At 39.4% G+C, this 21,386-nt stretch overlaps 1 protein-coding gene across 2 annotated transcripts in view; it reads right to left on the reverse strand.

Annotated features, from left to right (window-relative positions):
- Positions 1-17,008: 17,008 nt before the first annotated feature.
- Positions 17,009-21,386, reverse strand: part of NFX1 (nuclear transcription factor, X-box binding 1) — a 71,818-nt gene continuing 67,440 nt past the window's right edge. For both annotated transcript variants that reach the window (XR_012629110.1, XM_074869694.1), the window contains one exon: positions 17,009-21,019. Coding sequence is in view for 1 of the 2 variants with exons in the window: in XM_074869694.1 (XP_074725795.1) it covers positions 20,944-21,019 (76 nt within the window). In the remaining variant the exon portion in view is untranslated. The remainder of the gene's footprint in view (positions 21,020-21,386) is intronic.

Raw genomic sequence — 21,386 nt, forward strand, 5'->3', positions numbered from 1 at the left:
ATGGAAGCCCATGAAAACCTGATGAAATTAGTCATTGCTAACATAGTCAATGCAAGTAGTGAAACTGGCCCTTTTTAGGCAGGCTGAACAAGACCACAGTGGTGTAATCACACTGTTTTGTGGGTATGGAATACCCAGCAGCAGCTCCAGAAATCCTGTATGACCTCTCCATTATGAAAGAAGTTGGCTACAGTCTTCCAGGGTAGAAGAGCACATACTAGTATGAAGATGGAATGCTACTGAAATGTGGCATCTGGCAGCATGGTTGATTCCTCATTCTTTCTAAATAACAAAATCATTGATAGAGAACATTCTGGAGGATCCTTTCTTAGAATGATTTAGGAAACTGTATCCACAACAGTATGAAACGTGTTAGGATACCATCACAAAAAAATGGGTATATATAATTATTGAACAGTATTTGCAAAACTAGTGGCAAGTATTTTTACTTATAAAAGGCTCAGAACACAACTGGATTCAACAACTATTCCTCCATTCAGAAAGTATATGAATCTTAGCTGACCGAAGGCTGGGGAAATTAGGGGTGTCACATATGGTTACAATGCCAGCATGCTTACTGAGTAGTGATATGTCAGAGCATGTGCTGATATCAACACAGGTTTCTAACAAGACTGAGATTTGCTTCGTAATCATCTAATAAGTCTCTTTGAATTAAATGCACATACATATCTTGGTTCTACTTGAGTTGTTAGCAGAACAATGCTGTTGGCTCATGGGCAGGCTTTGCATGACATAATTTTATCTTTCAGTAAACTCCTGTGGCTTCTTTAATAAAAACAAAACTCAAGAGTTTTATTGGCTTGATAAAGCAAAAGCCTTCCATGGCTGAGCTTTGTAGAAACCCTCAGATTGAGTTGGGCCACTTTATCCTGTTGCTGAATTGTCCAGCAGGATTGTTGAAAAGGACACACTAGGCAAATTTCTTTTGAGACTTCAGATTAATTTTTTCCAACCAGCAGAGCTGAAATTCTTCTATTTGGAGAGTGATCTTATTCTAGGTTATTATCCTCATTTATGAAGAAACCCAGCAAAGGCAGCTATTGCTTCCATCCTTCTCCATCCTTAGTGATATCTAAAACTTGCTGTCAGGACCCTCAGTGCACTAATAGGCCTTAATTGCACTGACCAGCCTCACCTGAGACACCTTTACCTGCACACTCTACCCCCGGGCCAAGGGGCTCCATTTAAGTTCAGGCCTGGACCTTCTGTCCCTGTCTGATCTATGGCATAGATGTACTTGCCTCCAGTTCCGTCACATCTATGCTTCACCATGGGTTTTGGTGATCCAGAGCCTGGCCTACTTGCCTCACTTTGGTACTGTGGAACCAGGCCCTGGCTGGTGAAGCTCATGCCCTGCTAGCCTTGTTACCATGCTTGGCTTCTCTCCCAAAGGAAGTAGACAGTCCCGACAGTTCCTTGGTGCCTGTCTGGATGAGGCCCTGAGCAACTTGATCTACCTTTGAAGTTTGCCCTTAGTGTAATACGCTGCACTAAATGACCTCCAGAGGTTCTTCGCAAACTACTTCTTTCTGATTCCATACAAATGCAACCACTAGCCCACATTAACTAAGCACAATAGAATTTGCTTTTTTACAGAAAAGTGGAAGGGAACTAGAAAGCTTGGTATATTATCGGTTGCCTTCAGCCTCTACAACTGCTCTCTCCCTTCTACTTTTGCCTCTCCTTCTCTCTACTGTGTGGTGTGAGGACATCATGAGGCCTAGCTCCTGTGGTTTGCCATGCCGTATAGGAAACACTAAAGGAATCCCATCTTTTCCGGTGATAAAACAGATTGAGAGCCATCTTCCACTATGCAAAAGGCTAAGCCTGTGTTATGGTCCATATAACAGCACTGCTGTCTTAGAGCTCTAATTTCTGTTCATCCTTGTTGCATTGTTCAATATCACTTGCAGAATTAACTTTCCCATCCTTTCTTTAACAGTATATCACAGAATAAACAGTGTCTCATACTATTGTTTGTACTTCTATTTATTCTCTAGGTAGCTTTTCTTCTTAAGAGAAGCTAATGCATGCAATGCATCTTGAAATTTTTAATCTCTTTGATACAACTCTGTGAAGTTGTTAACAGTCATTGACTCATGCTCAGCTTGCATGGCTCAGCGGGTTGGGACATTGATGCCACCTTGGACACTTAAGGTCCTACAGCCATTAATGTGCAAAGGTATAATTTGTTGGGTTTGTTTGGTTTTGCTTAATTTCAGAAATGAAAGGTATAAAGCTGTGGGTTTGTGTCCTTTAGCTTGTTTGGCATGCCACTGACATATTTGCAAGCAGTTGCAGAGAGCGTGTTTTTGAGACAATGCCAAAATTCCTAATGGAAAGTTGGTTTTCTTTGGCCTCTGCATTAAATATTGATCCATCCACATAGGGCTTGTTCTTTCAAAAAACAGCAGTTCAAGTCATTACAGCACTAGGGTGATTTTGTTCCTTGTCCATTTGATTTAGTGTTTCACATATACCTTGAGCTGAGAGACTGTGGTATGGAAATGTCAAAACTGCAGAGATGCACCCTTAGAATACGCATAGTAGATTTTTCTGACTGCACAGTGTGTGCCAGCTGGAACTAGTTTTGTTAGTTAGAGAAGTGGTGAAATAAACTACTCTTACTGACTAAAAACACTGCAGTGCAAGCCTCTCTGCAGGATGAAGGTAGGAACACCAACATGTTTGCTTAGTGCACTAGCATACCTTTCACATGCACCTGTTCCTCTTTGACAGGGCTAAACCACTTCACTGGGGGAAGGAAAATTCACTCATCATGGAAGTATTTAAAGCAATTGTATCTCATGAACTCATCCTCTGCCAAAGTGAATAGCTCTCCGCCCTCCCAATGGCATCTGCTAGGAGACACAGCGATACTGACTTGCAACATTAGCATTGCATGTTAATCATTGCCAAGGTTTAAATGAATTGTGAAACAAGTTTCATAACGCCCAATAAGTAAGAACAACATAGAAGCACACTAGAAAAATGTAAAGAGTTCATTAAAGAGCAATACCTTGTCAAATGAAAGGCAGGTAAAAACAATAAGATAATACAATAAAAGTTCATATTACTTTTGCTTTAATACTACTTTGCTCTGTGTTTTATTATTCTGCTGATGTAGAGTACTTGGCAGAAGAAAAACCCCATATAATCCAATTGCACTGCTTTTCTTCTGAAGGGAAACTATGCCCAACTCAGTGCTGGGAGTCCCTTCTGCCCAGTGAGACCCCCTCACCACTGAGCAGCAGCACCATCTGGTTCCCTGATATGCACGCCCTCGAAAGAGCAAGTTCTCTGTTGGACAGTACTGTGGTTTTAGTAGAAAGGGTAGGGAGTAGCTTCTCGCATACTCATTGAGGATATTATTTTGGGCTATAGGAATAGCACAGGCCAGAAATGTTTGGAATCCACCTGGAGGAGTACCCTAAATAACAGGTTATTATGCTAAAAGTAGGCATTTCTTCTGTTTTTGATTAACTAACTTTTGACTGTGTCATGGTTTTTGCTCAGAGGGCACCCAAGCACCATGCAGCCACTCACTGCCTCCTTCCCCCCCAGTGCTGAGAAGGAGAAAATAAAACAAAAGGCTCGATGGTTTGAGCTCAGAGAGCAACAGAGCACCATGCAGCCGCTCACCCCCCCATTTCCCCTCAGCACTGGGAAGGAGAAAGCAAAGCCAAAGGCTCAGGAATTGAGATAAGGACAGAGAAGGATGATCCATCCATTGCAATGACAGACTCATTAGCGGAAGAAAAAAGAATGTAAGTTTAATACAGACACTAGCAACAACACCACCACTTAACAGACAGAATGGGACAGGTGAGAAGCATTACCACATCTTAAAAACACCTTCCCCCACCCCTCCCTTCTTCCCAGGCTCAGCTTTGCTCCCCATATCTCTACCTCCTTCCCCCACAGAGGCGCAGGGGGCAGGGGATGGGGGAGGGAACTTCGGGCATCCCTCCCCTCTTCCACCACAGTTCCCCTCTCACAGGAGACAGTCCTCCACAAACCAACTCCGACATGAGTCATTCCCACGAGTGTGTGGGTCACCCCGTGTGTTGCAAATCCTCCCATCTCCGAACTATGACAGCGGGGCCTTCTTCCCACACTGACCAAGGTGACTGAGCCCCCACAGGCTGCAGATCAGTATCTGCTCCACCGGTGACCTCCATGGGTGGCGGGGCAGTGGCCCTCCCATCTCACCCTGGGATACAGGGCTGTCTCTGCTCCAGCGCACCTCCTCCCTTCTCTTCCTTTTCTCCGCTGACCTCACAGTTCGCACTGATGTTTTCCTTGCAACTTCTCCTCACAATTTCCCCAACTCCTCCCAGGTTCCCCTTCTTACATATGTTATTGCAGAGGCACAGGTAGTTGGCCTGGTCTTGGTGCAAAGGCGGGTCCGACTTGGAGCTGGGGGAGCTTCAAGAAGCTTCTCACAGGGGGCCACTGCTGTAGCCCCCTCCCCTGCTACTAAAATCCCCACCACCTACTCAAACCAGGACAGACTTTTATGCATCATATTCTTCAGTATGTCTGCTGGATGAGGCTCCTCAGAGGACATGGGCAAAATTTGGTGTTTGTCTGCAATTTGCAGGGCATCTATGTGAACAGGCCGATTCTTCATGTGTGAAAGTGCTCAAATACCAGCCTTAAGGAAATTTTGTAAATTGAAAATCAGGTATGGATTGAATCAAGCAAGGCACTTAATGTTAGCAGGGAAGTATGTCTTTTCTATTGCCATCTTGGACACAGGCACCTGAATTCCTCCCCTGTGTTGTATTATGGCCATGTTCCTTGGCATTTAATGTAGTTCATTATTGTTTATAATTGGCTCTTTAAAAGATTGGACTACTTGTCAGAATAAGATGGTGGAAATTTTCCTTCTCCCTCCATAAATTACGGCAATTGACTTTTTTTTAAAAAAAAATAATATCAAGGATTCATCTTAGTTGAACATTACTTTTTCTTGTAACTTGTCCATCACTATCAACTGAGAATATTTCACCTATATAGAAACTTCACAGGTGTTGTTAGGAGTGATACAGTAAATCTCTCTGTTTTATTTCTTCTGTAGATGATAATGACTAGAGGATTAAAAAAAAAAATTGCTTCCAAAATGCTGAAATTAATACCCCCCAGATGTAAGTTACAGTTTATCTATCTTCCTTTTATTTTCCTATGCTTCTCTGCTAACATCTGTGAAAGTCAAGTTGAAAACACACACAAACATAACTGTAAATATATCTCTCTGTTTGCTTATAAGGAAATTCTGCTAGGTTGACCTTTTTGTATTCCAACCAGAGGCAGAGTTCCCTAGTGGTTTTCCTCTGGTGCTATCTTTCTTTCTATTATTGGAGGGTTGTAAAACAAAGATGGAAACAGAAGTTCTATGAACTGTAGTAACAAACTGCCCAATTATTTCTCAATAAAGAGAGCAAATATCTTTTATGTATCTGGAAAGCTAGCCAACTTAATGAACTTGCAAACTGATAGAAAACTGCTAATCTAAATTAGACCTTTCTATAACCTATTGCGATAGCTACAATTACAGGTTCAAGTTCGATTATTGACTAAAATTATAATATGCCTTGTCATGCTGAAATATCCCTTTGTATAATCCCTTTGCATAATTGTGTTCAACTAAATAAATGTAAAAATTCATATCTGTAAAAATATCATGATATGTAAAAAATCATAATTTTCACAATAGTTGAGAATGTGTAGTCTCTGTGGATCATTTTTTTTTTATTGTGACTCAGTGTCCCTATATTGTTGTATACTATCATCCAGTGGAATACAGTTGGACAGTGGTTATCAGAATAACCTGAGGAGTAAGCCATGATTAAACAGCACCTTTCCAACCAAGAACCAAATGGAATTTTTCACGCAGGTTTGAAGCAGGGAGGCAACTAGTGCTGAAATGACATCTTTTGGTGACCAAAGAGCATGGAAAAAAAGAGCCAGGTTTTAGAAGAGATTCCCCCCCCCCCCCAAATTTAGCTGTAATTCAGTGACAAACACAGCCACAGTGGATTCCAGGAAAACAGGCTAGGTCACGCCTGCTATATGGACTTTGATCACACTTATCTAGTGACTGTATGCTGCAAGCTAACTGACTAAGAGATGCTAGCTGATTTTATAAAAGCTGTCTACATCTCTATAACAACCTGTTCTCACAGCTTTTCTTTAGAGATAAGCTCTCAACCTCAGCCAATTTTGCCTTACAGGAATAAATGCCTGTGCTGTAATGCAAAGGCAAGTCCTGATTTGAGTTGCACCATTATTTAGGACATTACACCTTGAACTGTTTTCTAAATGGAAGTTCAGGAAACTATATGAAAGGGCTGGGGCCTGAGCAAAACCTTGCAACTCTTCATGAAATATCACCTGGTTTGCAGCCAAGAAGATGGCCTCCACCAAGGAAATAATGCTTAATTTTGAACTTTCAAGTTTTTCACCTTTTTTAAGTTTTGAACTTTTACAGCATAAACAGGAGGGTGTTGTTTTCCCTAGCTAGGCAGTTCACATGTCAGTGGTTTTCTGAAGTCAGACTGAGTAAGCCATGGACAGGGACTGTCTGGTCCCTCAGCGCATACAACCAGGAGAGTTCCAGGTCATTAGTTCTCAACCGAGAATTAGAATGCTCATGTTTTTATCACTTTTGTTGTTTTTTTTTTTTTTTTAACGTAGCTAAATAGAAAGCAACTATTATTTTGGCTGATAATCTCCTGCACATGGGTTAGAGTGCCCTACACCTTCTCCACTATTCTTAAGAGTGTGCTACAATGAAACTAATAAATTATTTTTGTGTCTTTACTTGTTGGTGATATCTTAAAAATAATTGGCCGTGAAGGAAAAATGTATAGTTTTCTGTAGCTTTTTGGTTTTAGTCTGAAAGTCTTAGCAAATGTGGATTCCCAGAAGAGCTTTTCAGAACTGACACTCATGGAAAAGATAGATAATACTACCATACTGATACATCCAAGTTGCCAAGGTTAGATTAAACCATTGATTTCATCAGTGACATATTGGGGGTACCTTATTAAGTGTTTCAACATAATAAATCAATGAATGTTAATAGAAGAAGTAGGACCATAGAGAAAGGTTGAAGAAAAGAAAGCATAAAATTAGTATACTTTTTGTTTAAAATATCATTTAGTTGTAAGGACTATGTAACTGGAAATAAATCAAACAAAGCCGACATAACCGAAATTGGCTGAATAAACAGAAATATGAATGAATAAAATTTGAATGAACAAAATCACAAGATAGTCATATATGCTGTCCACCAACTTGCTCCTAGAAACAGGATTCAATTAAGGCCAGTGTGTAAAATGGACAATGCTAGCAAAGGACTTATGCAGTAACGAGAAAGTAGTCTGCTAGCAATAAAAGAAAGCCCAACCAACAGTCAGTACAGAAAATTAAGTGTTCAGTACTTGCATACTTCATCTTTCACTTGAAATGAAAGGGTCTGCTAATGCCTAGCAACATTAAACACCTATGGTAACTTTGGCCAGAATTAGGAAAAAACAAGCTATAGAATACTTGGATCAACTGAATGTTTTGGAATCCATGGCACCTAATGAAATTATCCTTATCATATGAAATAACCATATAAAACAATCCTAAAGCTACTAGTGGGCTCCCATATTTTTTAAATCTGTTAGGACTGGGACCATACAATCACCACCTGGACAACCTTGCTTTGTCTCTCCTATCCTTGAGTATCTTTCTTCATCCAGTCTAACGTCTTTCTTTCCAGTAAAGGCAGGTGTTATGATTAAGCTGCCATCTCTTATGCAACTCTACTATCCTTATATTTTGAGAAAACTGATGAAAACTGTCATTCTGTCACCAAGGCAAAGGGGCTTCTTTTGGAATTCATCCACTAATTTTGTACTTTTTCTCACAAAAAAAAATCATAGCCAAATAACCAATTTATTTTTCAGTAGCCAAGGCCTTATGCTTCTGCAGATATCCAGACCTACACATCATCGTGAAGCTGGGGCACTTTACTCTCACATCCACGTTAACCGCACAGTTGTGTGACAAGCAGAGTTGGCAATATATACAGTTATGGACACGATTACACCATGACAAGTGCAGCACCAAAGTTTCTTGCCCTAAATAACTTTCTGACATCCTTAACACTGAGGTAAGTTTGATCATGTGAATGGAGGAAGGAGGCTTTGGCATATCTACAGTGATCAGCTGGCTTAAAAATACCCCCAATTTTTTTCCCCTCAGATAGGAAGATGCACGTATAGCATGCAGCAGGTCTTCAGGCAAGGCAATCTCACTCAGTATGACCTTCCTGTGCACAGACCACCCCAGTTTGTGAGGCAGCTCTTTTGCACCATTTAACAATTGTACATCTGTCAGATCCCTCACCACTCTAGGCCCTGTGAGACTCCCAGCAAAACAGAGGTTATTGTTACCATTATTTAGATCAATGAAATAGTACCACTTTTTGTCTATGATTTTAGAGTGGCAGATAGACTGTAGGATTCTGTGTCCTATGCTACCAACTGCTTTTATAGTAATGATAGCCAAGAGGAAAGTCTGATCAAAACCACAGCTCTCACTTACTCTGTAGGAGAGTACTGATGCAGTCTAAAATTCCCTCTGTATTCACACTGCTTAAATTAATAGTGGGAGATATAAAGGGTTGTGCATGCTGTCAGCTTCAAGATAGAGCTGAGCATAATCACCAAGTTCAAACAGTTGGCATAAGTGGTTAAAACAAACATTTCATACAGTTCCTGTAGTGATACCTGGCCTAAATTAATAAATCTGTGTTCTTCTAGATACTGCCTAGCTCCAAACCCCTGGGTGTGCCATCACCATTGCTGCACATCGTCCATGGATGCTTCCTGCTCTACCTCCTCTGTTACATCTGGGTGTAGAGGTAACACTGCACTTTCAAATGCCCCCTCAGAACTTGGGTGTGCTGCCAGTGGCCCCTCCTTATTGTGAACTTGTTCACAGTGGGCACAGCCCCTTGTTCTATAGGGTGAGTGCAGTATCAAGGATGTCCCTTCCAGGGGATCCTCGTCTGCCCTACCAGCACACATGTCCACTGCCCAAGAGACTCAGAAAACTAGTTTGCACCTGTGGGATTTGTGGCTGCCATAAACAGTCTCAGCAAGATGCTCACAGTAATGCAGAAATTGTTCAGCTTTACTAATAAGCAGTCTTTTTTGTAACAGTGGTTTTTGTTTTGCTGGGTCAAGAATTATCTGCAACACCAACGCTTTTACATCCTCCACCTTGCCTGCTGCTCCTCTGCACCCAGTAATAACCATGGTCTTCAGCTCTCAAAACTCCCACTGGTTTTTTTGGTACCCTTCCCCTTTGGTAGGCTGCATCCCAAAGCCTGGGTCTTGCTGCTTCCACAGTAATCATGGTCTAACTGTACAGTCTTTCATGCTTAGTCTCCTGCTTTTTGTTTGCAACATCAGCCTAAGGATAAGGAGACACAAGCTTCCAACCCAACTATTATTAGTCTGACAAGTTGTTGTAAGGTCCCACCCAGCTGTGGGTAAAGGGTGCTTCCCCACAACCCACATTCTCTGAGCGAAACTTACCTTGAAATTCAGTTCACAGCCCCAGCTCACGTAGTCTTTTACAAGAACCCTTTTGGGTTCAGGGTGCCCACTAACGTCTCATAAGGACTTCTGTACAACCCGGTTCTCCTTCTGTGCTTTTTCAAGCCCCGAGAAGGCCCAGACCAGTGTAGTAGCATGTACTCCACCTAGCGTTACTACCCTTGGCAGCAAAACTAAAGCATTTCGCAGGATTGGTAGTTGAGTGCGACTGCCTCTTTTCTCTCATTCCAGTTGAGTGAGGAATTTGTCCTGGGGCTCCCTGTGTATTCAAAATATACGGCTGTCTTCTTTTCTGCTAGCACGAACCTGCTGTCCTCTAAATGTCAGAAGTCCAGCCACAATCCTACTATGCTGCACAACAAATAGAAAGTCGTTATGACAATGTGGGACATGAGCAGACTTTTGAATTTGTTCAATCTAGCATTGGGCTCATCTGCTCCGAAGACTGCACAAGCTGTTGAGCAACCATTGTGCCTGGCCTTCGAACTTGAATCTCAATAGATTAAAATCACATGGGGTGTACCAGTAGTCAAAATGTTAAGTTAGTACATTTTGTAAGCCATGTTTTACAACCACAGAAACATATCACTGAAGATGCTGAGCCAAGGAAACAGTATCTCACAGAGCCTAACAGAATTCATTCTGTCATCTCCGGCTGCTCCACAAGAATAGAATAGAATAGAATAGAATAGAATAGAATAGAATAGAATAGAATAGAATAGAATAGAATAGAATAGAATAGAATAGAATAGAATAGAATAGAATAGAATAGAATAGAATAGAATAGAATTTATACCTACAGTTAAAGGACAAGTGGCAATCAACCAGAAGTCACTGGTCCCTCTTTAATACTTATTGATCTTAAGGATCAACAAAACTTCCCCTCTAAGTAGCAAATTGTTATAGAACAGAGTGATTTTTTTTTTCCTATCCCTTGATAGGTTGTAACTCCATGCTATATTACCTGGCACCCTGTCCACCTTAAAACCAGGAAGTCTTCTGGTACTTAACTCGACAAGCATGTAGTACACTATCTCCTGGGCTAATCTGTCAGGAGAACTCAGTGCCCTTTGTGAAATGAACTTCTCAAACCTTCTGAGTCATCAGTGTATTGGCATTCCCATCCAATCCTCTGTGACTTTGACCACCCTTTAAATCAGACCCAACTCTGGCTGAGGATCCAGATGTGGCAGGGAAGCAAGGTTTAACCAATGGTGCCTTTTGAACATGTAACAAACATCATGTAAATAGCTTGGAGGAATTAATCTTCTCAATCTCCCCCCACTGCCTACCATGCAAAACTTCTTCACTCATGAGCTTTGGTGTAATCACGAACTTCAGGCATAACCCACCTATTTCTCTTTTGATCACAGTCTGTAGTCATCATCTCATGTTTGCCTAAATCTCCTATTCTTGTTTCAAGCAATTTTGTCCCTCAGTGTGCCACCAGAATTGCCTGACCATGCTTTCCAAATGTCTGAGCCAGCTTCATTTGTTTTTGAAGAGTACTGCTGGTTGCTGTCCAGGTTGCAGTATGCTCAGGAATACTGTTGAGTGTATGTGTCCCATTCCTCTGCTGCTATCTTTTCCCATCACTGTGATACTGTTTCCTCTCATGTCCTATTCCAGAGCCTGATTTTCTGCCCTTTTAGCAGAAAATGCCTGAGCAAAATTTTATGCATTCCGTGTCACTACCTTCTCTGAGTGCCTTATGACCCTAAGGCATACTAGAAGGCTCCCCACACCTGGGCTGCTGGAGTGACAATTTGCTCCCCACAACATCCCCCCTGTTTTCTTCCTCCCATATCTCAGGGAAACTGCTGTTTCCTGGCTGTCGTACACCCTTAGACCTGTCCTTGGGAAGCCAAGCTCAACAGTACAAGGCATATGGCTTATGTCTTGTTTTTAGTGGTAAATGTACGATATCTTCCTTGCTACCTTCATACCTTCAGGCATAAAGAACTCTTCCCCATATCCTTCCAGTGTTCTCCATCTGTTTGGCACCCTTATGACAAAGGACTGACAGCTATAATACAATCTTCCAGGAACTCTGGAATGAAAATCCCCAGTTTACTTGAAAATTCCATTATCTGAATCCATTGCCTTTTTCTCTCTCCTGCCCAATCTACTTTTCCTAAAACTCCTCCTGCAACAGATCCATATGGGGTCACACTCCCACTCTGCACCTAGAATAGCCAAACCTCCCATCTAATGACAATTTGTGGGTTTAGTACCTAGAAAAGGGAAAGGTCTTTACTGACTTGACTGGAGGATTGAATTTGAACTGAACATCCAAACAGGAACCAGCAACTGACTGGAGCCAGAGGGCTATGGAGTAAATCCAGAATTGCACTATTCGGCTGTGACCTTGATGGGAAAAGGGGAAGTCTTATCTCTAAATGTACATAATTCTAAAATAGTTTTTATTGATATTGATTTGTTTCACATTAATATTATCAACCTGTAGACCTGGATAATGTTTTGAAAAATATTTTACAGGGTGAATGTTTTCAGCTTATATTCACTTGAAGAGTAACACATCTGCCACTACTCAGCTGATTCTTTCAGGTATTTGTTACAAATCCTTTTAATTCTGAAAACAAACCTTTTCTATAACTTCTTGATATAGCTGGTAAGATGTCTACTCCACAGGATCAACTGACTTTGCTTTAATATGTTTTTGATGATAGAAGCTGTTTGGCCTTTAAAAGTAATAGCATCATTAAAGAATTAAATATCAGGTAATACTTAAAGAATGTTTTATTAATCTCAGAATAACAAGAGCTCTCTCTTCAAGGGTGGCAAGAAAAAGCCAATGCCTGTCTAAGTTATTTTCATTTTAGACATTCTTTGATGCAAAAGAAACCTGTTACAAAGCACTGAATGTTTTAAAATCACTTAAAATACATCTGTTAAAAATCTGCTTCTCTTAACATTATTGTCCTCAAAACTAATATTTGAATTTAACTATAACTGTCTTTGAATCTGCAAACAATATAGTAACTGAAGGATCACAGCCTTGTCATAAATGAGTTACAAAATTGCATATAGAGCTCATGGTATCCTAGGAAACCATGAATATTTTCTTTCCTTTTATTCAATCCATTCTGTTCTATCAGAAGATATTCTACCCATAAATGCATAAAAACTACTGAATGGTAGATACTAGAAAAGTACAAAAGCTGTATCAGAATAAGCAACAACAACAAAAGATTAAAAACTATACAATTTGGAACAAAACAACCATCAGAAGCCATGACTTCAATGTGACTGCAGAATTACCTCTTTTATCAATTAACCAATCATGGTGTCATGGTTTAGGCCCAGCCAGCAACTAAGCACCACACAGATGCTCGCTCACTCCTCCCCCGCCGCAGTGGCATGGGGAGGAGAATCAGAAGACAAAGGTAAGAACTCATGGGTTGAGATAAGGACAGTTTAACAGGACAACACAAGGAGAGAAGAATAATATATGAATAAAAGTGATACACAATGCAATTGCTCACCACCTGGAACCCAATGCCCAGCCCAAGCCGCGATACTGCCCCCACCCCCCACCAGCTCCCCCAGTTACATACAGAGCATGACATCATATGGTATCGAATATCCCCTAGTTAAGGTCAGCTGTCCTGGCTGTGCTCCCTCCCAGCTTCTTGTGGAAACTAACTCAGCTGAACACAGGACACATGGTCTTTTCAATAAAGACAAAATATAGCACATGTTAGCATAGTAATAAAATTGCTCACGACTTCTGGAGACTGTACGCAACATTGAGAAAGATGAATAAAACAGACTAAGATGATAATGAGAATCAATAGCCTGTTCAAAAGGAAACTTGGGGGGCTCAGGACAACCAAGATGTCTTTGCCCAGCAAAGCAAAGAGATGGAGAGAATTTGATTAACTGATGTCTGTAAACGCTTTTGACAGGTAACATTGTAGAAAAAGAACTGTTAAAGTTCAAGGGCAAAACTGAGTTAAGAACATAGCTTAAGTTGACCATGAATTGTAGGATCATATTGGTCAGAAGGGACTTCAGGGAGGTGATCTAGTCCAATTACCCATATCCAGTTAGAGAAGGTTGCTCAGGACTTCATCTAGCTGAGTTTTTAATGTCTTCAGGGAAGAAGATTGTGTAATGTTTCTGAGCAAACTCATCCAGTATCTTATGACCCTCATGGTAAAAACTATTTTTAATGTATCAAGTCATAATTTCTCACATTTCAACTTCTGTTTCCTCTCATCCTTCTACAGTGCACTCTGGCTCTGTCTTCTCTATACCCTCCCATTAGGTAGTTGTGGAGAGCAATAAGATCTCTTCTCAGTCTTCTCCTTTGAGGCTTAACAAATCCAGTGCCTTCAACCTCTCCATGTATGTCACAAACTCCTGCCTCCTGACCATCTTGGTGGTTCTGTTTGACTCGGTCCAGTCAGGTCTCTCCCGTACTGGGGAGCCTGTAACTGGAACTCAGAAATCATCTCACAAGTGCTGAATAGAGGGGAGTAATCAATCACTTGCCTCAACCTGCTGTCTTCGCGCTTACTAACACAGCACAGTACGTGGCTGGCTGCCACTGCCACAAGGGTGCACTGCTAACTCACCTTCAACTTGCTGCCCACCAGGACGCCCTGCCCCCGCCAAGGTCTTTTTACACAAAGCTGCTGTCTAGAAAATGGGGTATAGCCTGTACAGTTGCATGGGGTTATTCCATTCCAGGTGCATGGCTTTGTGTACGTTTAGGCTGAAGACTAAAATAATTTCTGAGTCAGGACTGGAAAAAAAATGGGAGAACCATGGAATAAAAATTTAATTGATTTCATATGGGGCTTTATCAGCTATTTCTTAGTAAATACATTACCTACATTATTTAGTAAGTACCTAGATGTCAGCTAACAGGTAAGATGTAGCAATCCTTAAGTACCTAATAAAGTTACCAGAAATAGACTTTAAATAAAAATTCATTAATAGTTCATTGATATTTGTGTCATCAATCCAATACCTGCCCAATTGCTGCCTACTTCAATAGAATATAATTAGAATTGTATAAGTCTTCAATTGAAGCAACTGAACTGTCCTTCCTAAGCAGTCACACAGACGCATAATTAAAAAATTTATTTGATGCCAACATACTGAATTTAAACACCAACCTAAATCAGTACTTACCCCAGTTACTGTACTGACTGAAGGTTTTAATTAATGCTTCCTGAAACAGCATTTATCAATATCTATTAAGAGCTATCTAACTTACTGGGTAGCAGTAAATTCTGAAATTCCTTAAATTACCTGTTAAAAAAAAAAAAAAAAGGTGCCTTGAATGGACAGAATGTACCTTCCTGACTGTATTGTTTGATAGACAACTATCCAGTGCATCCCACTACTCAGTTTTCACCACAGCCTTATTTTCTAGAACTTGGATTTCTAAAAAATGCTCCCTAGTAAAACATGCAAGCTTACCCTACATACACAATTTTGAAAAAGGCAGCCCTTTGGTTCCTACCTACTATATAAAATGTGTTCTATTAAAATTGAGGTTTTTCTTTACAGTGATCATGAGTTTTACCTTAGTTCCTTACAGCTCCTTACAAATGAAGCCCTCTAGTCCTCTGACTAGAATAAATTTTCTACACTTTAAGGGAACAAACGTGGATGTAACAAGACTGGATACTGGAATTGGCACACATTAGATTCAGTAGCAAGCTGAATCATTTACCAGAAGACAGTTTTTGGACATGATTTCCCAGAAAGTAAAGTTGTGAGTGGCAAGCAAAGCATGCAACAGATATGTTTTGCATCTCCTTCCTCTCAAAAAGAGCTCCACAGCAGGCAACCGTAGGTGATACACTGATGGAGCCTAGACCAATTTACAGAGGATTGCCTGCAACACCAGAAAGGTGCTATGCCTTGGTCTGTGCTCTGAGAAAGATTATTTCAGTCGCAAAAAGCATTTTCTATTGCGAAAAAGACTTTTATTTTCTATGAAAGTGTAAAATTGGACATCCTGATTTCAAAAAAAAATATACAGTGCTGGAAACAGCAGCTCATGGGGTGGCAGAACAAGACATGTCTAGGCCGTAGAAGGGCACCTCACTCATACCACAGCCCTACTCTAGAAGGAAGCAAAGCATATTCAGCAGATTTCACCCAGGGAACATAAAGGCACTCTCACTTATCCTTTGGCTGGAAGCTGAAAGGATCCACACATTGCCAACCTGCAACAGGGTCCTATTAACACCAAAGGATTCCCAGGATCCTTCTGGGACCCATCTTCTCCCAGGATAGCAGCAACAGGGTCACTTTCCCTCTGTTCAAGCAGCTGCATGACTTCCTCCAAAAATCCTGAGATGACAAAAGACTAAAGATACCTCACCTAGAGCTCAGGAGCAACCAAAATACAGCCTTTCTAAAGATACCCTTTCTAATATCTCTGGCGTTCTGGTTCATGGTTAAGTAACAAGTGTATAGACATAAAAATTTGCACATCAACCATCTTATGAACTCAGGATCTTGTTAAAGGATGAGAACAGCATATAAGTAGCAAGGCTTCTATTGGGAATTTAGCATCTACAAAGCCTAAAATACTCAAAACCCAAGATTATTTGACCAGTAATATCTATTGAAGCTTGGTTTTTTTAACCTAGTAGGGGATTCTTGTGACCATATCATGACTTGAATGACTATTTCCAAACATGGACAAGATAAATGATCAGAAAGCAAAATTGATTTGTCTCTTCCGCTGCCATTTGAGCACACTGGTAACGATGACATGCTTGGTCACGTAGTTGATGACAGCCCTGCAGTAATTTTTTCAGGCTGAGATTTCCAATTGAGATCTGTTTTGCAATGGTTATATACCTGCAACTTGCTATCTTCATCTTCCAAAATATCCTGAAAAGGAAGTCCAAGCTTACCAACAGTTGAGGTAGTAAGACAAAAGGTTTTCAGCTGTCTTTTAAGACCTCTTCAATCTCAGATCACTTCCTGAATTTTTGAGCCATCTTGCACTCCATTTAAATATCAGGTCAGGCCACTAATGTTTTGCTGCTATTAATTTCTGTGGCTTTTGCTGTTGGAGATGCATTACTTGGTATTATGAAAGTTTCAGGAGGAAGCAGTTCAAATAATTTCAAACTTTTGATTTTCAGGCTGTTTGCTTTTTAAGTCTCCCTGCATCTACTGAACTGTGCTGGCAAAGCTTTCACCACCACCCCGTAACATTCGTCATCCTGTATTCGTTAAAGCTAATGCCTGCAGGGTCTTTTAAGTGACATTAGTCCTCACCTCCCCCCTGTCCCCACCCCATACCACTCCTTCCTTACAGTCACCATTACAATTGAACAGTGGGCAAACAACAATGAAGGGACAATGAGTTAAAATCATACGTTTTATTGCCAAGTATCATTTAGGCTGACATAGTAAAGGGTTTTTCAGACAACCAAAATGAACATTTCTATGCAGATATTCATCTCTCCTGTACTTGTGAATTCCAAGAAGGTAGCAGATAATCCTTACGCTCCGTTTCTTGGAGAGTCCCTCTTTACTTGCTTCATTCTCCGTACAGCATTCATTGAAAATCACTTCAAATCCAAGAAAACACACCTCCTATTTCAGAATCTGAGGAAAAGGACTCCCCAAACTTCCATTCGTATCTTTACTGTTTCTCTGTGATGCTTCAGTCTTCAAACTTTGGAATACCAAGACAAAGCTTGCACACAATTCCAAAGCACTGAACTTTCAAGTTAAATTTATTTCAGGTTTATAAAGAAAGTAATTTTATACCAGTAACTTGAAAAAATCAAGTCAAATATAAAGCTTTCAACAAATAACTTAAGAATAAGTGGTTTAGAACTATTTTACTTTGCTCATTTCATTACGTGGCAGATACTGTACAAAATTGCCACAGAAACAGCGGTATTGAAGTCTACTTACGCATCTTACACAATTTTAGGTTAAACCCAAGCACTGACTATTCAGAGCACTTTAGACATGTTAAACGATATAGATAGGTAATAGCACAGCCCAAATGCCAGAGTATCTGCCTATTTTATACACAATTTTAAAAGCACTTCATGAAGTTGCATGAATTCCAACCAACATCACATGATTTATTTCAAAAAAATGCTTATTGCAGAGTACTTTTTTCAAATAAATTTACAAGAAACAGTATTGTTCTTAGGGCTGTGGAAAATGACTAGCATATCAAAGCTTAAGTCTTGGTTCCAGTGCTGTCAATAGGATTTTTGCCACTGACGAAAGATTTCTTTTATCCACTCATTTTTTCTATTAGATAAAATATGAAAAGACCAGCTCAGATTTACAAAATAGCTATTTGAAAAATATTTCCATGAGGCACACGTGCAATATGAAGATGAGTTATCACAGGTATCAAAACTACAACCTTTAGTACTATTCCGTATGAAAGTCACAGATACATTGCAGCAAAAGCAAACCAAAACAGAGAGGAGAGCACCACTGTTAAACTTTGTCGAGTTCCTTCTTAAGGCTATGTAACTGTGTTTGGGGAAGAAAAACACCGATACTTTTGTTTTGGCATTACTTTCCTGCGTAAATATATGGTATCATGTTTTTAACCAAGTTATTAAAATGCATTTAAAAATTGAGTGTTTCTGTACATGTGACTTGCTTCTTAACTACAGATATACTCCAACAGCCATTATTTAGAGATGTGTAACATACAGATCTATAAAAGGATTTTAACATTAATGTAGTTAAGAGGTTTAGCAATGAGAATTACGACTTCTCAGTATGAACAGATTCAGTAACAATTATTAGTCTCATCTTGGGAGGCTGAAGATTACCTGGGTTTTCTTATTAAAAGCAGTGGCAGAATACTTGACTGCTGAAGTGCATCTCACCAGGGTTCACATTTTTACATTGAAGCCATAATCTGATAAAAATTCCAAAGAGCAGAGCTAAATCTAATGTTATTAAAATCTTCTAAGTTTTAGATTTCAAATCAGAGGTGCAAGTGTGACATTTTATTTATATTGATGTGAAACTGTGAAAAAAGTTAATAGGCTTCATCTTTATTCTATTTATTATCACCTAAATCACTTTGGTTTTCTGTAATGTTAGGTCTACCTATGCTATACCAACTGCATGTGCTCCAGCATACATGCATCTAACTTTATACTCTCAGCTCACGAGACACATGCCAGCTCCTGTCCAGAACCTACCTTTGCAGTACAACTATGTACATTCTCCCTAACAAGTGTTACTAACTTGAAAACAGTGCTATATTAACATAGCTCTGAGCTTCAAGACCAGAATTAGCCTTTTTTGGCCACATTGAGCTGGCACTTGCCTGCAAGCACTGGAATAGATCAATCCCTTCATTGTGAAGAGCGTAAGAAATACATTTCTGGAAAGATGCCAAGCAACTTATTTCTTCAGCTGAACTTAGCAAAGCAGTACACCTTGTAGAATCAAACATTAATTTGCTTAAGAAATTAAGGGCAATATAAGCTATGTTTATTTATTTTTCATTTCTGTTCACAAAATATTAGACAAAAAAGGTAAAACCAATTTAAATAACTACATGCAAATTAAAAGCCTGAACACTCTTCAGGGTTGAGAATCCTTCTGGTAACTGCTTTACCTGAAGCATATGCATTTCAAAGGTTTAGAAACATTTAAGACTGCTTTTTTTAAAATGTGAAATAATAAGCTCCTATGAAAATAGGTAATAACAGTAGGTATTTTAATTCTCAGAACATTTTGGGGAACAGATATGGTCTGTGAGTTTGCTGCTCATTCTTTCATGTTTCACAAGCTGTTCAAGATGAAATGTAGTCACAGAATCCATCAGTTAAGGCTCAGGATCATGTGATAACTATAAGTGAATCAGGCATGGATAACTGCCTTCCATTTTCTCAGCAACAAAACTCATACCATAGTGAGCTGGCTGAAAAATAAATCAACAACAGATGACAAGTTTTCTGCTAGATCTGTTTCTTCATTATGCTAAGCCACTTTTAGCAGCAGCCTCTGCTGTACAGGGGACTGTCCTCTAGTGCTACGAGTAGCCAGCCACAAGGAACACAGAGTGCTTCAGTATCAGAGTTACTAAAGTTATTAATTCAAAAAAACTTCTCAAGTGAGCAAATATTACTCAAATTCAGAGCTGTGCCACCTCTTCCAATCAGACCTATGATCTCCTCTCCTAGACAGCTACTCACCTACCTTAACTCATCCTCTGGAAACAATTCACCATCTATGAGACCACTTTGGTGTCTTTCACAGTTTAAACCACCCTCCCATTTTGTTCATGGCATTTCCCACAAAACAAAGATCTTCCATTGTCAAAGAGTTTAGACAGATGGTCTTATAAATTTCACAAATATTGTTCCAAATTCATAAAATACTTAAACCAAACTTCACACATTTTTTAAGCTTGCACAGTACAGAAAAATATTATAAACCCCAAATAAAACCATGCAAAAAAACCCCCAGAAGACCATCAAGCTAACATATCTAAATACAAATTAAACCAAACAGAACACCAAAATAATATATAAAGTGTGATTTTATTCAAGGTCTTGAATAAAATACTAATAAATTTCTTGTGTTGATTTTTTGGGTGGTTTTTTTGGTTTTGGGTTTTTTTTGTGTGTTTTTTGTTTTGTGGTTTTTTTTGTGTGTGATTTTTTTTTTTTAACACATCAAATTTGAAATAAAGCAAAGTACGTCTTAATTCCCCACCTATCCCAAATCAAAGGACGCCTGTGCAATTAACGGGCATTTAAATGTATATATCTATACTTAAAGACTAAATTTTTTACTTCCTTCCATGTAGAAGAGTAACTCGTACCCAGATTTACCACATTAACACAAAAGTGAATTAATAAAAATATAAAAACACTTCAAGAATAATCCCATTAGTGTTTTTAGCACAGATTATTTCTGGTCCATTTTAAGTTGCGTGAGATATGTCAAAATAAATCTTTGAGATTTATCATTGTTCCTACTACCTCCAAAAATATATTTCATAACCAATTCTCTCACTTTAAAGGCATCAATGGAAATCTACATCATTCTGACAGCACATTAGATAGAAAATTGCACCAAATCCAGGTTTAAAAAGCTATACTACTGTTAGGTGTTATGCAGTTACATGAACTGTAAAAATGCATAACTTTTTGAAGTATCACAATCAATCTAACTTCAGATGTTAAATCATGAATATGCTGAACAACTGATCATTTGACAGATAACAAAAAAGCGCCTCACACGATAACTTAGTATCTTCACCTCTAAGCTTCTATATCATAATTCTACACCAACTTCAGTCCTGGACATCAAAGTAGTCAATTACTGGCTCCTCCTTTACTGGCTTGGATAAACCACTGTTTCCACTACTCCTGAAATTATAAGAATATTAAATGTTACTCACCTGCATGAAAAACAAGATACAAAGTAAACTGAAATCTCAAACTCCTGTAACCTCTCAGGGTACACATGCACGCTGCATTGGTAACTGCACTGGTAACCACATTGGTAAACAGCATGCATTTCTATATTATGTTTTAATAGAAGTACCTTAATGCTCCAGAAAGCCTTTGTTAACCAATTTTTGGACAAAACATATACTTTATTAAATTAATGTACATCAATGTGTGGCTGAATTGATATAATTTGCTTTGGGGTTGTATTATTAAAATTACAATTTGGTAACAAATATTACCAGCAAATATTATTTACTGGTAATATTTACTACAAAAACTAAAC

This window comes from Strix uralensis, chromosome 1, assembly GCF_047716275.1.
Source record: "Strix uralensis isolate ZFMK-TIS-50842 chromosome 1, bStrUra1, whole genome shotgun sequence".
Lineage (NCBI taxonomy): Eukaryota > Metazoa > Chordata > Aves > Strigiformes > Strigidae > Strix > Strix uralensis.